The sequence below is a fragment of the Eptatretus burgeri genome, chromosome 5 (assembly GCF_056783735.1).
Source record: "Eptatretus burgeri isolate ZD-2024b chromosome 5, Ebu_testis_v1, whole genome shotgun sequence".
NCBI lineage: Eukaryota > Metazoa > Chordata > Myxini > Myxiniformes > Myxinidae > Eptatretus > Eptatretus burgeri.
The window spans coordinates 81,021,105-81,041,118 of NC_140965.1; the positions used below are offsets into that span (position 1 = coordinate 81,021,105).

The 20,014-nt window shown below is 41.1% G+C and overlaps 1 protein-coding gene across 4 annotated transcripts in view; it reads left to right on the forward strand.

The window, feature by feature from the left end:
- The window catches only part of LOC147026813 (dmX-like protein 2), a 127,135-nt gene extending 109,519 nt beyond the window's left edge, over positions 1 to 17,616 (forward strand). For all 4 annotated transcript variants that reach the window (XM_085882617.1, XM_085882615.1, XM_085882614.1 and 1 more), the window contains exons 41-47: positions 129 to 256; positions 9,224 to 9,301; positions 10,928 to 11,019; positions 11,213 to 11,265; positions 12,315 to 12,448; positions 12,539 to 12,622; positions 16,202 to 17,616. In XM_085882617.1, coding sequence (XP_085738743.1) covers positions 129 to 256; positions 9,224 to 9,301; positions 10,928 to 11,019; positions 11,213 to 11,265; positions 12,315 to 12,448; positions 12,539 to 12,622; positions 16,202 to 16,396 — 764 coding nt within the window. In that variant the 3' untranslated portion in view covers positions 16,397 to 17,616. The remainder of the gene's footprint in view (positions 1 to 128; positions 257 to 9,223; positions 9,302 to 10,927; positions 11,020 to 11,212; positions 11,266 to 12,314; positions 12,449 to 12,538; positions 12,623 to 16,201) is intronic.
- The last annotated feature ends 2,398 nt before the right edge of the window (positions 17,617 to 20,014 follow it).

Genomic DNA, 20,014 nt, shown 5'->3' on the forward strand with positions numbered 1-20,014 from the left:
TATAGGTATCCATCTATAATGAAAGCAGATTGCACAAAAAGGTGAAACAATGCGATGTTGTGTGCTTTTAAAAAAATGATAGATTCAAATCCAGCAAATATGGTCTGATTCACCTCGCGTGTGTGCAGATATTACAGGTGCACAGGATGGCAGCGTGCGGCTGTTTGAATGGAATCGGGCACAGCAGGTCACATGTTTTCGTCAGGCCGGAAATGCTCGCGCAACATGCATCTGCTTCAACAATTATGGCAACAAAGTAAGTTACGCACCTCGAGGCAGTTGCTGTCAGAAATGGCTTTGATAGACAACCACATGCACTGTCTTTGCTGGCCTGACTGCAGGTTCTACCACTCAGGTTTGCCAAGTATATACTCACCAAAATGCAGAAGACCTATTGTGTGAACCTGTGTAAATACCTTCTGGGCACAAGTAATGAATACTTATAACTGTGCCCAAAACAATTATTTTAACTAAACAGGGTTTTCTCTTGTTGGTTCTACTCTCCTTGCAGGGCCAGATTAATCTTTTGTGGGTCTGGTGCCAAACAAATTTGTGGGCCCCCATTTTTCTTTAGTTCTCTTTTTTGTCTTTATCATTCTCTCAACCAACTCTCCCGTTCTGCCTCTAACAGTGCGTGTGCTGGCACGTATGCAGTTGACAGTGCAGTGACCACCACTAAATGTGAACAAATAATAAATTACAATTCAAATTCAATTTAAAATGACTGCAATGCTGAAATAAAATATAAACTAGAATTCTACAATAATGACAATGATGTCATGTACATAAATTATGCCAACACATCACCTCCAAAGTAAGAGTGTAACTCCAAACAGAAGATGTGTTGTCCTGAACTGTCTTGGATTCTTTCCAAGCTATACAACATGTGCTTGTCTGCTTTGGTGTTTCCTTTATCCTGGAAAGTGGCTTCTGTTGTCCCTGTTTTCAAGGGTGCTGGTGAGCATTCTGAGCCAAGCAACTATCATCCCATCAATCTGCTTCCTGTAATAAGTAAGGTACCGTCGTGCCCCCAGAATCCGAACGCCCCATTGTTTGAACAAATTGGAATCCGAACAATTTTTTCGAGAAACATTTGCCCTAAAAACCGAACACATTTTCGAAAACCGAACACAACGTGGCGCTCATGTTTGTTCACGTGTCTCCCCCGCCTGTTCGACCCGCATTTTCGTGCTTTGTTCATTCAGTTCGTCGGTGGAAGTACTCGTGAAAGCATCTCTCGTGTGTCGATCGCTACTTTACCTCGTGTTTTCAACTTGATTTGTGCTGGTTTTTTTTTCTTCAACTATCACCCTTGTGCATTCACCATGGCAACCAAGAAGAGCAGTGAAGCAAATAGGAGTAAGAGGAAGTCCGTGAGAATGACAATTGAGTTGAAGAAAGAACTTATCGCTAAGCATGAGAGCGGTATGCGTGTGTCTGATCTCGCTGCCATGTTCGAGCTGCCGAAATCGACCGTGTGTAGGATTCTGAAAAATAAAGAAGCGATAAAAGCGCGAAAACCCGTCGTGAAGCCAACTCATTCAATGAGCCCTCTGATGAATCGGCTTTAACGAACTCAACGTTTTTTTTTCGCGAGCATGGTAGTGACGTCATGCTGCGTCACCCAATCGCTTCACCTCTTGATTATCTCCGTGGAACCATGCGGTGAACACGGCACGTTTGTGTCTCCACAGAGTGTACTGGGTTATAAAACACCATTTGGTGCTTCATAGTTAATTACATACCTCCACCAGGCTGAACAGTTTACGTTTTAGATCCCAATGGCCACTGATAGGCCAGAGCTGCATCCAGACCTGATGGAAGAAGCGACAACGCTCCTGCTCATGTCCCGGGCTTGGAAGAAGATTCATGACTGAGAAAAGGTCATTTACTCATCTTATTTTACCTTAAACATGGGTAATTTCAGTTGAAAGTGTCTTGAAAGTGGGTTTTCTTGGGGTCCAGGAACGAATTAATTCACTTTCATTATTTCTTATTGGGAAAATAGTTTTGGAATCCGAACTTTTTGGAATCCGAACAGCCTCTTGGAACGAATTAAATTCGGATTCTGGGGGCACCACTGTATTTGAATGCTTCATCAATGAACAGCTTTCGCCATTCCCGCTCTACTGGTGATTTCAACAGGGCATTTGAGCTCAATGATGAAGCTCGATGAGTTGCTTTGGATATCTCGAAAGCCTTTAATAAAGTGTGGCACAAGCTCTCCCTCACCTGCTTTGCTTTATCCTTATCTCCACAAGCTTCAATCGTATGGTGTATCTGGAGTGATGCATTCAATCATTTCCGCTTTCCTTACAAATTGCAAGATGAAGTTGGTACTTAAGGGTCAATCTTCTCTTACCTCCTCCATCAATTATGGTGTTCCACAGGGCTCTGTCCTTGGTCCCACTCTGTTCCTTGTTTATATCAATGATCTTCCTGATAATGTTCTGTCTCAGCTAGACATGTATGCTGATTACTCCACTTTACTGTACATATGCTGATTCACTCAACAGTACTCATAATGAGGTTGGATTTTTGCTGGACAATGATTGATTGGAGAATGTGTTGAAGTGGGGTTACCAGCTATGACTGGCTGGTAACCTTCAATGCAACCTTAACAGAATCATCTGAGCTTCAGCTTCTTGGTCTGGACATCTCCTCTAATCTCTGTTGGGATAACTACATTTATGGTATAGCAAAGAGTGCTTCGAAGTGAGTTGGTTGTCTTTATTGAGCGCAGAGTTATCTACCTCCTGATGCTGTTTTGTACCTGCGTAAGACAACTCTACATCCCCTCATGGAGTACTGTTGCCACATTTGGGCTGGAGCACCAGCCTGCCACTTATATTTACTTGATAGGTTCCAGAAATGCATAGTGAAACTGGTTGGTGCGGAGATGGATTCAACTCTTCAACCACTCATCACATTTCACCCTACTTGTGCTACTTCCTGTGTTTTGTTTATTTTTTTGTTATTTTTCTATTTATTTCATTTTGTTTTGCTTTGCTTTGCTTTATCCTTATCTTTATCTAACCTTCTCTTAGCCCCTAATTTAAAGTGGATTTATGCCTTGCTTGGGGTGATTTCCATCAAAAGAAAAAAAAGAAAAGAAAAAAAAAAAGAGGTGTCCATATGGCACTCAAACCTTTGCAGACTGAAATTTTAAGCCCATGGTCACGAATACATGAAAGCAAAGATATCAATTTAAATTTTGCACTTGCTGGCTCATCAGGACAACATACTGCTGATCATTTATTTGTAACCATATAAGGCTCATTAATAAACTGAATCAAACCCTCGAACTTGATGAGGCTGCAGGACACAAATCAAGTCCCACCACAGCGCTTGCTGCACAGCTTGCCAGCAACAAATGTTGCCTGCCATGCGAGCACATTGTCTCTGCCCTGCTGATCACCAGTAGGATGATTGTAGTCAGGAATATTAAAATCAACCAAAGAAGCACACTGACCCAATCACATCACGCTGACATCATGCACATAAATTATGCCAACACATCACCTCCAAACTGAGAAGCATTCATATGGCACTCAAGCCTTCGCAGACTAAGATTTAAAGGCTGTGGTCATGAACAGATGAAAGCAGAGATATCTATCTTAATTTCGTCCTTGTTGTGGGCTCATCATGACAACATACTGTTGATCCTTCATGACCATAATTCAAGAAACTATCAACACTCGAGAAATTATATTCACATATATATATATATATATATATATATATATATATATATATATATATATATATATATATATATATATATATATTATCGTCGCGGATCTGGGATTCGAGGCTTGCCACGAGGCGCAGCGAGACAGGTTGGAAATAGCAACAAACAATTATTTATTACAAACACACAAGCAAGCAATCATTTAAAAGCAAGGATTTATAAGCAAAAAAGCTAAAAGGTACATAAGAGCAGATTTAACCATGACACGTATTCTTCTTCAATCTTACTTAACCATAAGACTTGGCCATCATTCACTCAGGGGCAAGTAATAAAACAAGAAGGACTTGAAAATAAAATAAAAGTAATGCATGGAGGAAAGGAAAGTAGTCTTTCCTTCTCTCCCTCACCTCACACAAATATACAGAATGCAGAGGACAATGGATGGAGAAGATGGGCAGTTGCGATGTGAAGTGATGGGGACATGCAACCGCATCCCTGCTTTGCCCGGACCCATTAGGTTAGTCCTCTCTCGCATCCCAGATATGCGAGCTGGATATCCCAAATATCCTTCCTCCTCAGGCCCCGGTTGATGAGATGCCGCCATTAACCCTACTGGTTATTCGTGGCTGATATGATCGAGAGGGCAGGATGATGCTCGTGGAAGGAGTGTTCCTTTTCCACAGAAGCTCATCACCAACTGCTCATGAAACTTTCTTTTCTTTTCCCTCAAGTTTTTGTTCCTTCCCTCATGAGCCTTCTCAGTCTCAGTCTTCTGCTCAGGCAAGCTTGTCCCATTCGTTTCTCCTTTCTGCTTCCCTCAGCCTTCTGTGTCTGCCTTCTGCCCTCTCTTCTGCTTTCTGCCTTTTGCTTCTTCCCTTTCTGCTTTCTGAGTCATCTGCTCAGGAGCGCACTTCATCCCTACTCGTGCGAGCTTGTCAGAAGTCCTTCTCTGCGCCTTTCAACTTCTTCTTCACATCAGTTTTCTCTCCCTCCTCCCACAAGCCTCCCATTGGTCCACAGCCAATGTGAGCAGGTGCATGATGTCACTTTTGGAAATTGCCACACCATTCTGAGTGGTTTCAATAAAGTCCTCACCCTGCTCTTTACACGTGCAAAGCCGCAACAAGAGCCCCCAGCCCCATTATTTGCACGGATAACGCCCGGTCACACTGTTTTGCACCATACCACACCCGCAAGAAGCGCCATGCCGAGCACCAAGCACCACAAACATGCATGTGAGAGCACCCAATGGGTTACCAAGCAATGCGCGGATGGAGGTCAGGTCAGTCCAGGTGTGAGAGCATGCGCTGGAGCAGCGTGGCGGATGGAGGGAACATGGAAAGGAACCCCGCACGACCGATGGGTGACCAAACGGCCGTGAGATTGAAAGTAAGACTGGTGGGGTGAAGGAGGGACTGTTGAAAGGATGTTTGAAGTTGGGGAGATTATTGGTGGACCGTTGAAATGGGCCGATGGGGGTATTGGAGGGATGATTGAAAGTAACAGAGGAATTGAACAGAATGATGGTGAGAAGAAATAAAGATTGAAAGTAAGAGAGATTGAACAGAATGATGGTGCGAAGGAGGAGAGATTGAAAGTAAGAGAGATTGAACAGAATGATGGTGTGAAGGAAGAAAGATTGAAAGTAAGAGAGATTGAACAGAATGATGGTGCGAAGGAGGAGAGATTGAAAGTAAGAGAGATTGAACAGAATGATGGTGTGAAGGAAGAAAGATTGAAAGTAAGAGAGATTGAACAGAATGATGGTGTGAAGGAGGAGAGATTGAAAGTAAGAGAGATTGAACAGAATGATGGTGTGAAGAAAGATTTAAAGTAAGAGAGATTGAACGGAATGATAGTGTGAAGGAAGAAAGATTTAAAGTAAGAGAGATTGAACAGAATGATGGTGTGAAGGAGGAGAGATTGAAAGTAAGAGAGATTGAACAGAATGATGGTGTGAAGGAAGAAAGATTTAAAGTAAGAGAGATTGAACGGAATGATAGTGTGAAGGAAGAAAGATTGAAAGTAACAGAAGGGGAGGGGGGAAGACATAACATGGGACAAACACAGCCCAGCCAATGCATGCCACCCAAATAGCCCTTTCACAAGGGACCAAGGACTACCTAAACAAAGACGAATTAAATAACTAATACTCGGGTCACCTACGTATCCATGTATGCTCTCCTCCAGGATAAGTTTTCCAAAACTATAACAATATATACTTGTGAGTTGCCCATGCTAAACATGGGTGGGAGTCAGATGTCTCAAAAACAAAATGTTTTGAGAAATTTTGGAATTACAGCTGGACAATGTAAAGGTTTGTAAAAGTTGGTTGTAAAAGTAAAAGCAAATGGTTGTAAAAATGATGTCTATTTGACATTGTTTATAATTTATTGTAAAAGTGATGACGTCGCCAGCTGACGGTGGGCTGACGTTCACCCGCTGGACAAAATCATATCGGCCTAACTTTAGGGCTGATGCTGGCCCAAGGTTGATGTGTTAGCTGGGTTATCTATCATACATTTAGCACTTTCCTTCAGTGTCTATAGAAAGTCTACACCCCCCTTTCAAATTTTTCACCTTTTGTTGCCTTATAGCCTGGAATTAAATTGCAACAATCAGACTTTTTTCACCTTTATATATACCTTGTAACCCACAACTTCCAAGTGTAAAGAAAATTCTAAAAATTTCAGAAAATTCTTTAGAAATAAAAACTAGAATATCTTGGTTGGATAAGTGTCCACCCCACCTTATCAGAGCAATTGTAAATTAGCTCAGGTGTGACCAATCACCTTCAAAATCACACACCAAGTTAAATGGCCTCCATCTGTGTTAAATTGTGATTCTGATTATTTCAGAATAAAATCAGCTGTTCCTGTAGGTTTCCTCTGCTGGGAGTGCATTTTACAGCAAAGACTCAACCATGCCCAAGGAGCTTTCAAAAAACCTTCGAGATAAAGTTGTGGAAAGGCACAGATTTTGGGATGGGTATAAAAATATTTCAAGGCCTTGAATGTAGCTCTCACTGGACATTAGCGCTCATTGAGGAAGACCAAAAAGAATGCCTATTTGGCCGAAACCACCATAATGATCATCCAGAAGCTACGTCCGTGACTAATTTAATGTTTTCCCATTTTATATATTTTCTGAGTATAAAAGCCCATCAAAAAATACAGGTTGGAATTATTTTATTCCAAATATTCAAAGAGACTGGAAGATATGATGTTTCGTAGCAAGAAGCGTTATAGTGAACGCAATGAGCTTCATACTTAACGCGTGCACATGAGAGAATAGGAAAAAAAACAACAACAACAACACAATACCCCTGACTATTTCGAATCCGTGTCGTTAGCTATGACCCTTTTGCTTCCAGTTGTTTTTAAACGCTGTGCGGTGTATAATCACGATTGGGTTTTATTTCTATCTTGTGAATACTACTTAACGCGTGCACATGAGAGAATAGGAAACAACAACAACAACAACAACAACAACAACAACAACAGCACAATACCATGGCAATTTGGAATCCGTGTCGTTGGCTATGACCCTTTTGCTTCCGGTTTTTTTTTTGCTTCCGGTTTTTGTCATGGGGAATGATGCATGCCGGGAGATAAAGACATTGTTGGAGACATGAAAGACCCAAATAATATCAGACATGGTGTATATTTCCTCCACTGATTTTAATAAAGGTATCTCCCGCATCATCAAAAAATAATTTTTAATCGTGATTTACATTATTTGATCGCTGATCCCGAATCCAGGCCGAAGTAACCGGAAATTGCGTATACATTTGTGAACAAGTTATAGGTAAAGTCAGAAGCGAATGCAAGAAGAATTTTACGTTCAATCCAGCATTTATTTATTTAGATGAGATCCTGTTCTTGGCAGTGTAGTTGTCGTGAAGGTAATGTTGCGGTAACATTTTTTTTTTTAGATGAGATCCTGTTATAGGCGGTGGAGTTGTCATTGTGAAGGTAATGTTGAGGATTAATTTTTTTTTTCAGATGAGATCCTGTTCTAGGCGGTGTAGTTGTTGTTGTGAAGGTAATGTTAAGGTAATATTTATTTTCTTCACAGCAAAAACACTTTAATTTGATATATTTAAGAAGCGAATGTAAGAAGAATTCTACGTTCACTTCTCGGCTTTGCCTATTCCATATTATTAACACACTCCATGTACAAATGTGACCATATTTTCTTTATCGTCTGAGATGTTTCATTTTGACGGTACAGTGAGTGTGCCAAAGTTTGAAGCCTCGGCTTCGCATCAGGTGCTTATATCTTCTTTATTTATTAGACATCATACGGCCGTAAATGAACACTCATTTTGCTCTGCGCATGCTGCACATAATGTGCAGTGAATTTCACCTCCCTGTGCCTTGTATTTATTATTTTTTTAAACACTCTTGGTACACCGCTCTTAAGTCCCAGTTGCAAATCACCATCTACATTTCCAATAGAAGAGCCATAATTACTCTTTTATAAAAAAGGTTTTTCGAGTGTTTTTTTTTTTAATCCTGAAAAATAGACTGTGGTGAACACACAATCATGTTAAACGATTGGCCTTTAAAACCCTTCTTAAATCATCCTTATGAAGGGGGACAGACAAATACACATTGTGTTTTATACAGAGAGATTAGTGGGGCAAATATTGTAAATATTGTAAGCAATAACGAACCATGATTCATACGTAGGTACATATTAAATAGAAGCTTTATTATTAAAGGCAAGCATCACCAACCTCCTGCTATATATCAATTGAGGTTTTCATTTCGCAGTTTACCATAATGTACATTTATATATGTACAAACTAACATTTTTATTGAAGTATATACATTGTTTTACTTATCACTGTGCTGTACACATTGTCTCGGGTTGCACTCACCTGCAGTGAGCACAACAAGGCTGCACTTATTTTCGGATATTTTCATTTACGGATGCTTTCCGAGGGTTCTTGGGAACTTTCCGTAAAAAAGAAAGGATCTGTGATTTTTCTTGCTGTATCTTGCTGTATCTTTCTTGATATATATATATATATATATATATATATATATATATATATATATATATATATATATATATATATATATATATATATATATAATATACACACACACACACCACACCTTTCAAATAGTTTATTTTTTAAAAGTAGCATTATATTACAGATACAGTATATTCTTCATTGAAATGTATCGCGATGCGTACACTGAACAATTTTGGTTGTTATGTATAATCTTTTCTGAGTGTAGAAGGAGGCTCCATTGTAAACCCGACTCTGTCTGGTTGACTGTGGCTCAAAGTATCCTCTTCATTTTACTCAGATCATGTTTCAAGGACCAGGTTGTGATATTTTCAGAGCTCGTTCTGTCCCACGGGCTTTTTAAGGATTGTTACTGAATCGCAGACAGCCTCCGATTGTAGCTCACTTGCACTACTATTCCTCAGTATGGTTTTCAATCACTCATGTGTTTATTAATTGAGGAGGCTTCCTCAAATTGAAACCCACTGTTTGCCTTTTACCCTCTACAGTTTGGTGTGTCTGATGGAGAAGGTTTCCTGAGCCTTTGGCAAACTAATTCCACAGGGAATAACCCCAAACCCTTCCAGGTAAATATCTTTATTGAAGTTTTTTAAACCCCTATTTTCTTTGTTGTATTTTAACCACTCATTTGAGAAGTCTTGTGCTTTAACCAGCCTTTGTAAGAGCAGGATCATCACTGCTTATTTAATACTGTCTTATTTAATACTTAAGACGAGAAGGGCACTCAGTGGAGCACATACCTCCACCACGTAATGCCCGATCCACGAGAACATATTGGGCCCAATAAATTTTTGAAATGTCATGTGTACAGTACTATATCGTTTTTGGCCCTCTCTCTCAATGGAGAAGAATCACTTTAAATATTAAATAACTCTCGCATCCAGATCCAGAAGCAGATCTTCACCAAAATCGAAGCAATTCATCCTTGCAACATACCCAACCTGTCCACCAAGTTTCGTCCAAATTTGTCCACAACTTTTTGAGATATCATGCTATATGTCGGTTTTGGCCCAATCTCTCAATGGTGAAGAATCACTTTAAAAATTCTAGTAGTTGGATCCGGATCTGGATCTTCACCAACATCTAATGAGTTCAGCCTTGTCACACATCGAACCTGTTCACAAAATTTCATCCAGATCTGTCCACAACTTTTTGAGATATCCTGTAAACATACAAACAAACAGACAAACAGACAGAAGGGGGTGAAAACATAACCTCTTTCACCTTCGGTGGTGGAGGCAATAACTGTCACAGCATATGGGACCTCCTTTCAAGGAAAAGCTTATGCTGACACTATGGTGACCACAACCTGCAGCTGCTGCCACGTCATCGCAGCGAACCAATAGGAGGCGTATATAGCTACAGTGGATTACATTGCTTGCCATTGGAACCAAGCCTTCTGATCTTGCCTCACACAGCAGATGCGCTTGCCTTTTGCTAATATTCCGGTTAATGTCCCAACAAAAAGGCGATTACAGGACAGTTTCATAGCACGTGCCTTTATGGAGTACCCAGTGGGCTCACATCTTCCTATTTCACATCTTTATGTTTCCCAAATCAAGTTCATGCTCCACACACAACGTTCTTCAATCCTCATGGAAAATATGACTTGTTGTGAATTTATTTTTTAATAGCGAGATTTTTCAGCATGATCAGAAAAGGAACAGACTAGTGATTTGTAAAAAAAAAAAAAAGGAAAAACAAAAAGGCTTCCAGGCAGTCAACACAGTCCCAAAAAGCACTAGGTAAGGTGAATGAAATCCTGAGACATGTTTAGAGGGGTGTTCTATATAAGTATAAGGAAATAGTGCTAGAACTTTAGAGAAGCCTGTTATATCTACAATGCTGTTTTCAGTACTGTCACCCTATTGCTGTATTCGTGATCTGTTATTCAGCGAGAGCCCTGAATGAGATCTGCCTGAATGTGTGTCAAATTTCTACCCTCTGTGATCAGATTCAAACGTGGATGATGTGTTTATAGGATTGTGTTCAGATTATCGGTCAAGGAAATGCCTACTCAGTTGACTTCTTCCTTCTTGTACAGAATATGCGTTTGTATGATTGTGCTGATGGGAGAATGAAACGGCTTGCATATAATCCGTGTGTGTGTGTGTGTGTGTGTGTGTGTGTGTGTGTGTGTGTGTGTGTGTGTGTGTGTGTGTGTGTGTATAATGTGTGTGTTTTCTTTTTAGTGCTGGCAGTGCCATACACGCTGCACATCAGACTTCACTTTTGTGTGCTCTTCCACACTCATCGCCACAGCCGGCCAGTCCCAGGACAATCGGTAATATTAGGCAGTGTTTTTGTATTACAAAGTAGGTCACATGCCAGCATTGCTGCAGTGAACTACCCCATGCCACATAATTACGTACTAAACGGATGTGCTTTGCGAACAATTAGATGGTGTACTGTTAAAGTAGTCCTTCTGTACCTCACCACATCATAACAGAACGGTTCCATTTTATTTTTTTTTCCAGAAATGTGTGTGTCTGGGACACTCTGTTACCAGCAAACAGCAGTTTGGTGCAAGGTCAGTGTCTGATAAGGAATAGTTTAAGAGGAAGAACACTTGTGTGCTTGTCATTCTTCCTGGCCACTCCATTGCCCTCTCCCTTTCTCTAAATTTGTTGTTTACACTGATGATTCACTTTCTTTTTTGTTCAACTCAATCGCCAATGATAAACGACCAAGAACTAGAATTGGAGACTTTGGGGCCATCAGGCTCATTCATAAGATAGTAATATAAATTACACAGGGTATGAGGGATAATGATTCCTGGGCAGCAGAATATTTCAGGATTGATCAGTTATTTGAGATTTAGTTATATATATGGAAAAATTAAGAGAATATAAATTTCCTGGTGCCGACTGCATTTATTGATTGTGAAAAAGCCTTCAACATTGTGGAAACGAATGGCATCATCCAGGCTCTACATCGCCAAAATGTCATCTCCTGATACATCACATATCAAACAAGGTATATAATAATTTACTAGTGACTACAAAACTGCACCAAAGTGGTCAGATCATGTATGGGAGCATGCACCAGAGCAGCTCGTCACTGCGTCCACTTTCCGCCGGTACTTCAGGGGCTTCCATCTGGCCATCCCCCAGGCAGATGTCTAACCCATCCCCTTCTCCTTGACATGCCACCAAAATGTTTTCAAGATCAATATCCAAAGAGGAGTCACACAAGGCCATACAACCTCACCAAAATTGTTCATTGCAGGCCAAGGAGTGTTCCAACAGCCAAATTGGGGGAAATTATGGAATAAATGTCAATGGAAAACGATTCGCAGATGATATAATTCCTTTAATTTTGAGGAGTAAAATTTTGATGAAAAAGATAAATCTGGAGATTCATAAGATTTGACTTTATACAAGTTAATATAATGGAGATAAAACTCCTTTTCATCTGTTCCTGAGAAGGCCAATGCTTTCACAAGATATACATGCTTTATGCCTGTTATACTCTTAATATGGTAGAGACCAGCATCAAGTGACCATCTGTCAGACGTGGCCTTTGCTTGGATATTGCAAATTTCACATTTACTTTACGTGACTGCATCTGGCACCATAGGGTTCACCTGCCATGAAAGCGGTGCCATGGTGTTGGCAGCTGCTGCCCGGCATCAAATGTTGGTATCTGCCGGGAGACGTGGGATGGTTTGCGTGTGGGACCTGAGACAACGCCGATTGATGCACTCCTATCAGGTTTGATTGCTTAAGGATCCTAAATCTACGAGTGTTATTATTCCATTTGTAAATTTGTGGGAGGAATGTGAATGCATTCTATCCTCACAGGCGCATGACTCGGCAGTGAAAGCCTTGGCTCTGGACCCGACAGAGCAGTTCCTGATAACTGGTTCCACAGAGGGAAACATCAAGGTTTGTGAAAGATGTGTGTTTAAGAGTGCTTGGTGTGTACTTGCACTGCGTATAATGTAGCAGAAAATGAACCTTGGCTGGAAAATTATTCTCGTACGGAGGTAGCGACCCTTCATTCTGGTACATACTTTATACATAAAATGCTGTTACGCTTTGCTTGCAAACTTCCATCTTATTTTAAGAATTGTCTGTTCAAAAGAAGCAATGACCTTTGTTTGGTTTCTACCATACCATGTCATGAAAACCAAACTGGTCCTTTCTAAACTGGAGCTTTTTTCAACACAAAACTGAGTGAGAATCTGCTATTATGATGTTATTCTATGTTTGCTAGAAAATGGCATTCATTGTGAATATTTCAGTGTTGATGCCACAACCATAGCATTGTGAAACATCACTGTATTTGGCAAAGCGCAGCCAGTTTTTCAAACCTCGAAAACAACAGGCCACAAGAGGCTTATTAGTCTCTTTGGGAAGTGTTTAACTACAGCGCCTGTTGAGGACAATCCTGCATCATCTGTATGTCGTTAAAATCGATTGTGTCTCCAGAATACACACACATATATCAAATATATAAAGCTCATTCTCATCACTGACTCACTGACTGACATTAAAGATCGATACCTTCCGGGTGACGTCGAAAGCTGAAATTTTGCATGCCGACGGACATCCAAGCCGATACACCAGGAAAAATCACCGAACCATCGGAAAGTGTCTTTAAATGAAAATATAAATTAACGAAAATAAATAAATGGGGAAAAAATCAAAGCAGGTGAACAACCCGAGACAATGGCGAAGCACAATGGTTCCTTATTGCTTCCAATGTGTAAGCATACCCCACTAGTAATACAAGTATATAAAGCTCATTCAAACCACTGACTGACTGACTGACTCATTCACTGACTCACTCACTCATTGACAAATATTAAAGATTGGTACCTTCCAGGTGATGTAGAAAGCTGAAATTTTGCAGGCTGATGGACATCAAAGCCAACACACCAGGAAAAATCGCAGAACTATCAGGAAGCATCCGTAAATGAAAATATAAATAAATGAAAATAAATAAATGAAAAAATGTAGATGAGCGACATGAGAATGTGGAAACATGGTAATTTTGCCTGCTGATGGACATCAAAGCTGATACACCAGGAAAAATCGCAGAACCATTAGAAAGCATCAGAAATGAAAATATTAATAAATGAAAAAAAAATGAAAAATTAAATGCAGTTGAGTGATCCGGCACAATGGGTTCGCATGGTTCGTATGCTATGCTTTCACAATCTGTAAGCACACCCCGCTAGTCTAATATATTGTTATGTATGTGGGGTAGGTGTAGAAATTTCCGAGCAAAGGTAGGATTGTATAGGGTAGCACGGTCTGTGGACAAACAGGAGAGATCTCGATGTAATTTAAGTGCGGGAAACTGTCAGCTTAAGTTGTTACGTATCACTAGACGGGGGTGGTGCTGTGTTAATTATCTCGGGTTGAAGGCTAATTTCTCCCAGTATGTGATTGTCCCCTGTGACTTTTTCTTATGTTTATGCACTTGCAAAGCCGGCTATAAAAAGGAACAACGCTTTTACAACAACAACAACAACAACAACAACCGGCACACCACACCCCGAGGCTTGGGATTGGTTGGAGAAGAGGGCATGACCAGAGAGCAGATAGTTGGGTGAGGTAGGCGGTGGAGACGAGAGTTTCTCATTTTTGGCTTCTTCTCGACACGCCGGAGAAGGCTGTGTGATTCTCATGTTCGTGCTGTGTGAATTTGCCTGCGTGCTGGAGCAACAGGTCACTCACCTGCATTTGATTTTTCACGGATGTACACACATGAGAATCCCAATGTAATACATTAGCATGGTATGCTTACACATTGTAATATACTAGCAGTGTATGCATTTGTGCGGCGCTATTCAACACCAGGGCTCATCAACCGCCGTGCAGCAGCTTCTCATGAATGAATATGCCGACCCCACTCCTCTTAACACGACGTCCGCTCCCAACGATGGCCCACCTTCCTCCTCGAACACACAACGGGATAACTCCGAGTTATGGCTGAGAGGTGCGCTCCTCTTCTTCTCTCTCATAAATGTACAACTTCGTGACTCAGCTGAACAGAAATAAGAAAGTGTGAATCCTTGTGACTGCGATTTTGAAAGGATCAGAACATGACCTTCAACCTTCGTTCCACATCCTTATTCTCTTTCTTTTGGGAAGACTGTGTTGCTGACTGTCCTATCCACAATTTATTTCTGAGGCAGTTGGTGTCACTACTTTGATCAGTCACACTTGGCCTAAATTGGCTTGCAAACAAGATAGGTGGTGTGTGGAAATTCACCAGGCCAGGTGTTTTTTTGTTTGTTTGTTTATTTTTTCATGATCTCAGGTTTGAAGTAGAGCTGCCACACATGCATACATGACACAACACGAGTGTTAGATGAGACAAACAAAGCCAATGAGTTTGGAGGAAGTACCATCGCTCCCCAGGGTATGCTGAGTTCCAGCGACGTCATAACAATGGTGCCGCTTTTCTCACCGAACTTCGTGGGGCATTTCCTAAGTAAGAATTTCCTTCTCCCCATGGATGCCAACCTATGGGGATTGCCCATGCTCTTCACCTTTTCAATGCTGAATGTCAAGCAAGGAAGTGGTATGTTCCACTTTTAGTCTGTGGTTTGCTTCGAGTGGGGTTTGAACCACCGACCTCTCAGGTTCAGAGAGGATGCTCCAAACCATTACACCACTGAGTCTGGATTGGGTTGGGTGTTTTCTATGCACTGTTCTAATTAGCATGACATCGAAGGCATTTGAACACAATGCAGATATTTCCTTTGAGGGCGAGACCTGCGAGTCTCACAATGTGCTCCGAGATGTAATGACGTCCATAGCCTTGGCTAGTTGGTCACCTTTCCATCTTGTCCCACATGCATTGCTGTTTCTCTGCCAATGGACCACACGACACACATTCGATGAAAAATCTGTGCAATGCAGCTCCTTCTTTGTCACCATTTCCGACTTGTACCCCTTCACTGAATGTTGGCTGCATTGAAAATTACTGTTGGTTGATACCGCAGTCGGTGGCAGAAAATACAAACCCACATCCATCCAAATCGGTACATCTGTAATCCTGAAAACCTTCAGCTGAGTAAGTTATTGAATAAAAGAAAGTGAAGTAGATGTTGAAATATGATCATGATCCAAGCCAGAAAGAGTAAGCTGCACTAAAATTAATAGATTGGGTGAGACAGTAATTATTGCAAAGGTTCAAGGCTACATGCCCATGGTCTGGAGAGAATATGACCTTCAACTCGCTGGTGTGATTATAGTTATAATGGCTGTTAAAATGAAATCCCCCCTTCCGCCGTAAAAAAAAACATTTTGGCCAGAGATCAGCAAGCAGGTCAGGTTGGCTTGTAAGTATATACTTCAAATATTATCAGCAGATAAGTGTTCTGCTGTATAAAAGTACAGAGGAAGAGAATATTGTTTTAAAGGGGAATACAAATCCGTTTTTTATAATCATTGTCACATTGACTGCTTGAGATTCAGAGAAATCGAGAAAATGAATGTGTTCGCCAGGTTTGGAACTTGACATCTGCGCATCCTGTCCTCACTCTCTCTGGGGAGCATGCTCGTCATTCCCTGATCCCCAGTCTGGCTGGATCCGGAGTGTTGCACCTGTGCTGCCCTGCTGCTGGGCGCCTCCTCTCTTGCGGAGGAGACGGCACCATTAAACTTCGAGTTCTTCCTCAGGCGCTGGCCCTCTCATCATAAAATCTTGTACCTTATGACCTCGAGGCACAATATTCCATTTTGTGACTGACTGAGAGAGAATGGGAAAAAGAAAACAACAAACCCTTGGTATCAGACGAGGTCAGGAATGGGAGTAAAGGTTAGTGAAAAATGTTAGCAGGATATGAAACACTTGCAGAGGTCAACAGGACATGATATTGCAGATCAACCTGAGCCTTTCTTGGATGTGCTTTCAGTCATAGAAGCCACTTTGAACAAAATTGTTATCTGTTCTTGGTTGTCTATATGCTACATACTCATTATGAGTACAAAAAAGGACTAAGGATTTTAATGTTTGCAGAAATCATTCTTTTGTGTCTAATAGTGGAATTATCCCATTGTCATTTTTTCAGTTTAATTGTTCCAGCAGTGACTTAGGGTTCATTGAATTGTTTTCTGCTTTTGGTCATTCTTATGAAAGCAACATTTCTGTTGCATGCATGACAATTTCCATCCGAAACCAGAGATTCCTTGCCGATGATGTAACTGAAGTAAACGCCCTGTGTGCAACGCTGTTAAAAGTTTGCTTCAAGCTATTTCAAAACCATCACTCATCCATACGCAGGATTAAAGGGAAACAAGACTTATATTTTAAACTCGATGGGCACTCTTAGACGTCACGACGCCAGATATGCCTCCGTCCACATTATTACATCATTCTAATACTTGTACCAAGTTTGATTTAAATCCCTGAACCCAGATTCAAAATATTAAATAATTCTGGCTGCCAAACGATGCATCCGATCAGGTTGAAATTTAAACTATATATTCCCCATGATGACTGGATCATAATTTTATTCCTCATGACTACTGGATCATAATTTTAACGTTTCACGTCGATTGATAAAGCAGTTGAAGAGAAATAATTTTTTTGAAGATTTTTGTTCAATCCAATATGGCTGCCAGATCATGTGACCTATTAATTATTTGTGAACACCTTGATATCTCAAAGACTTGGGGAACATGAAGGTGAAATTTCCCCTCAATATGTGCAGCCATTCTGGAGAATTTGATTTTAAAGTTTGATTCTTCAAAACAAAAAATCATAGCTGCCAAACTATGTGACATATGACATCATAGGTGAAGAACTATTTGTTTCTCATCGATAGAGGATCATACCTGCAAAGCTTCACCTTAATCTGTTCAGCCATTTCAGAGATGATCTTTGAAGGTTTTTACATTAAAAAAATATGGTTGCCGAACCACGTGACTGATGATGTCATCAACTTTTCCCCCCATACAATTTAGTCCCAGATGACCCTCAAAATTTTTAAACTGATCGGATAAAGCATTCAATGTATGCAATTATGATGTCATAACGAAGCCACCGATGACATCATAAAAAAATCACATTGTTTCTCATGGGGAGTAATTGACATGTATGAAGTTTCAATTTATTTCCATGTAGCAGTTTTGGAGATACTGAGTTCCAAAGTTTCTCCTTTTTTCCAACATGACTGCCACACCACGTGACCTATGACGTCACAATTATCATTAAACATTCTACATGAGTAGTCGTGCCTATGATGAAAATTTTGTGCCAATCGGATAAGCAGATGCAGCGAAAAGAGGGAAAACTAGAAGGGTACCCCACCCCATTTCTCTCTCTTCCACAGATCTCCTGGTGTCCCTGTTCTCTGCTGTTGTTGTACTTCCCTCTCTCACCTCCTCTTATCTTGTTTCCTGCTTCCTTTGTTATGTTTTGTGTCAGCTGTTATACGAGCTTTGACTGAGTATACAAAAAAAGGCATCGGGTTGGGGGAAATCCTCTAGGAATTCCCGATTTTGGATCTTGTGCTCCTGGGGGATGTGCGAGCTCAGCACAGCTAGCATGAGATATCTTGTATTTTAACGGTCTGAATGTATTTTCTTTTTGTACACATGACTGAAGCTTGTGGAATTGCTAAAGCAGAATGGAAAGGAACAAAATGGAAAGGGAAACATACCAACAGCAGATGAGAGTGAGATCCAGGGGAGGGAGAGAAGGACACATGGGGTGAACAAACTGAATGAAACACAGCAAGAAGGGGGAAGTGGGGATGAACAGAAAAGGAGCAAATCAACTGACAACTAACCAATGAAAATAGGTGAGGGAGAGGGGGAAAATATCCCTCCATCCATCCATTGGAACCATACTCTGTTCAGAGCGTTGGTGCTGCCGAAGCAGTCTCCTTGGCTATTGGACACAATCCTGGATGGGTCGCCACTCCGACACACGATACCAGCAAGCTGGCACTCATTTTTCCGACCTCAGAAGGATGACAGGCAGAGTCAACCCCACTTGGTATTAATTCAACATCAAAGGGGATTTGAACTCAGGATCCTAGGATCCCAAGCCCACCACCCTAACAATTAAGCCAACACCTGGCATGGAAATTATCAATAACCTGGAAAAAAGGATTGCTTGGGAATGTGGTAATTTGGAGTCAAAGAGATCATGAGTATGGATTGGACATGACCTGTGGTAGTGGTGAACAGCTGTATTGCAGCCCCTAAAGGGAGGAATGGGACTGAACAGACTGGGGAATTTGGTTCCACAGGGTGGAAAAAAGAGGACCAAATGAGTGGAGGTGAGCAGTAAGCCTAGATTTTGGGAGTTTAACAAGAAGAGGGATTCTCGCAGACTGTGTGCACTATGTAGAAACCTGGGAGGGATAAAACCAAGACAGGTCAAACGGTGCAAGACCAAAAGGGAGGCAGTAGAATATAGAGGCCATCAACCTGTCTGTGATGTGAGTGTAACAGACATAGACACTCAGCTTTGTTGTGGGAGATCCCAATTATTTTGAGGGTTTTGCTTTCCTCGGCATCAATAAGGGAAAGGTGTGAGGTGGGAGCACTACCTGAAAGGGGAGAACAGTAGTCCATCAAGCTGTGAAGGAATGCCTCAAGGTTGCCAAAAGTTCAGATTTGTCAAGGAAAGACCTTGCATGATGAAAGATGCTCAGTTGGCAGCTGGCTTTGGAGGCCATCTTGGAAATATAATCTGCCCAAGAAAGATCATGCCTGATGTTGAGATCCAAAAGTTTGAGTGACTTAATCTGTTCAAGTGGTTTGTTTAAGAAGGAGGTGGGGAAAAAGGGGGGTGGTAATTGCTAGAGTTCATTTTGGAGAGACAGGGTGAGTGTGTAGGATTTGTCAGAGTTGAAAGACGTATTCAAGTTTTGGAACAGTTCTTGATTATATCAAGGTTTGTAGAGGGAGAACAGGATGCTACCTCTATCTCTGAAGGATGAGGGATGCAGCAAAAGAGGGTGGAATTGCTGGCAAAAAGATGAGGGTTTTATACCGAATCATAAAGTTTGTTGATGAAGATGAGGAACAAGCTTGGGCCCAAGACACTGCCTTGGAGCACTCCAGCCTTGGTGGGGAGAGGCGATGAGAGGATCCCATAAAGAGCCACACTGAATACGGGAGTGGAGGAAGTTGGTGATCCATGAGAGGAGGTGATCTCAGATGCCATAAGCACATTATTTCGAGATCAAGGTGAGGTGCCAGACTTTTTCAAATTTTTCAGTATTTGTCCAGAGAGATGGCTCTTGTCTCACTTCTGATATTGAGTGCTTCCATCTTTTGTTGGAAGAGTAGAAGCAATATTCT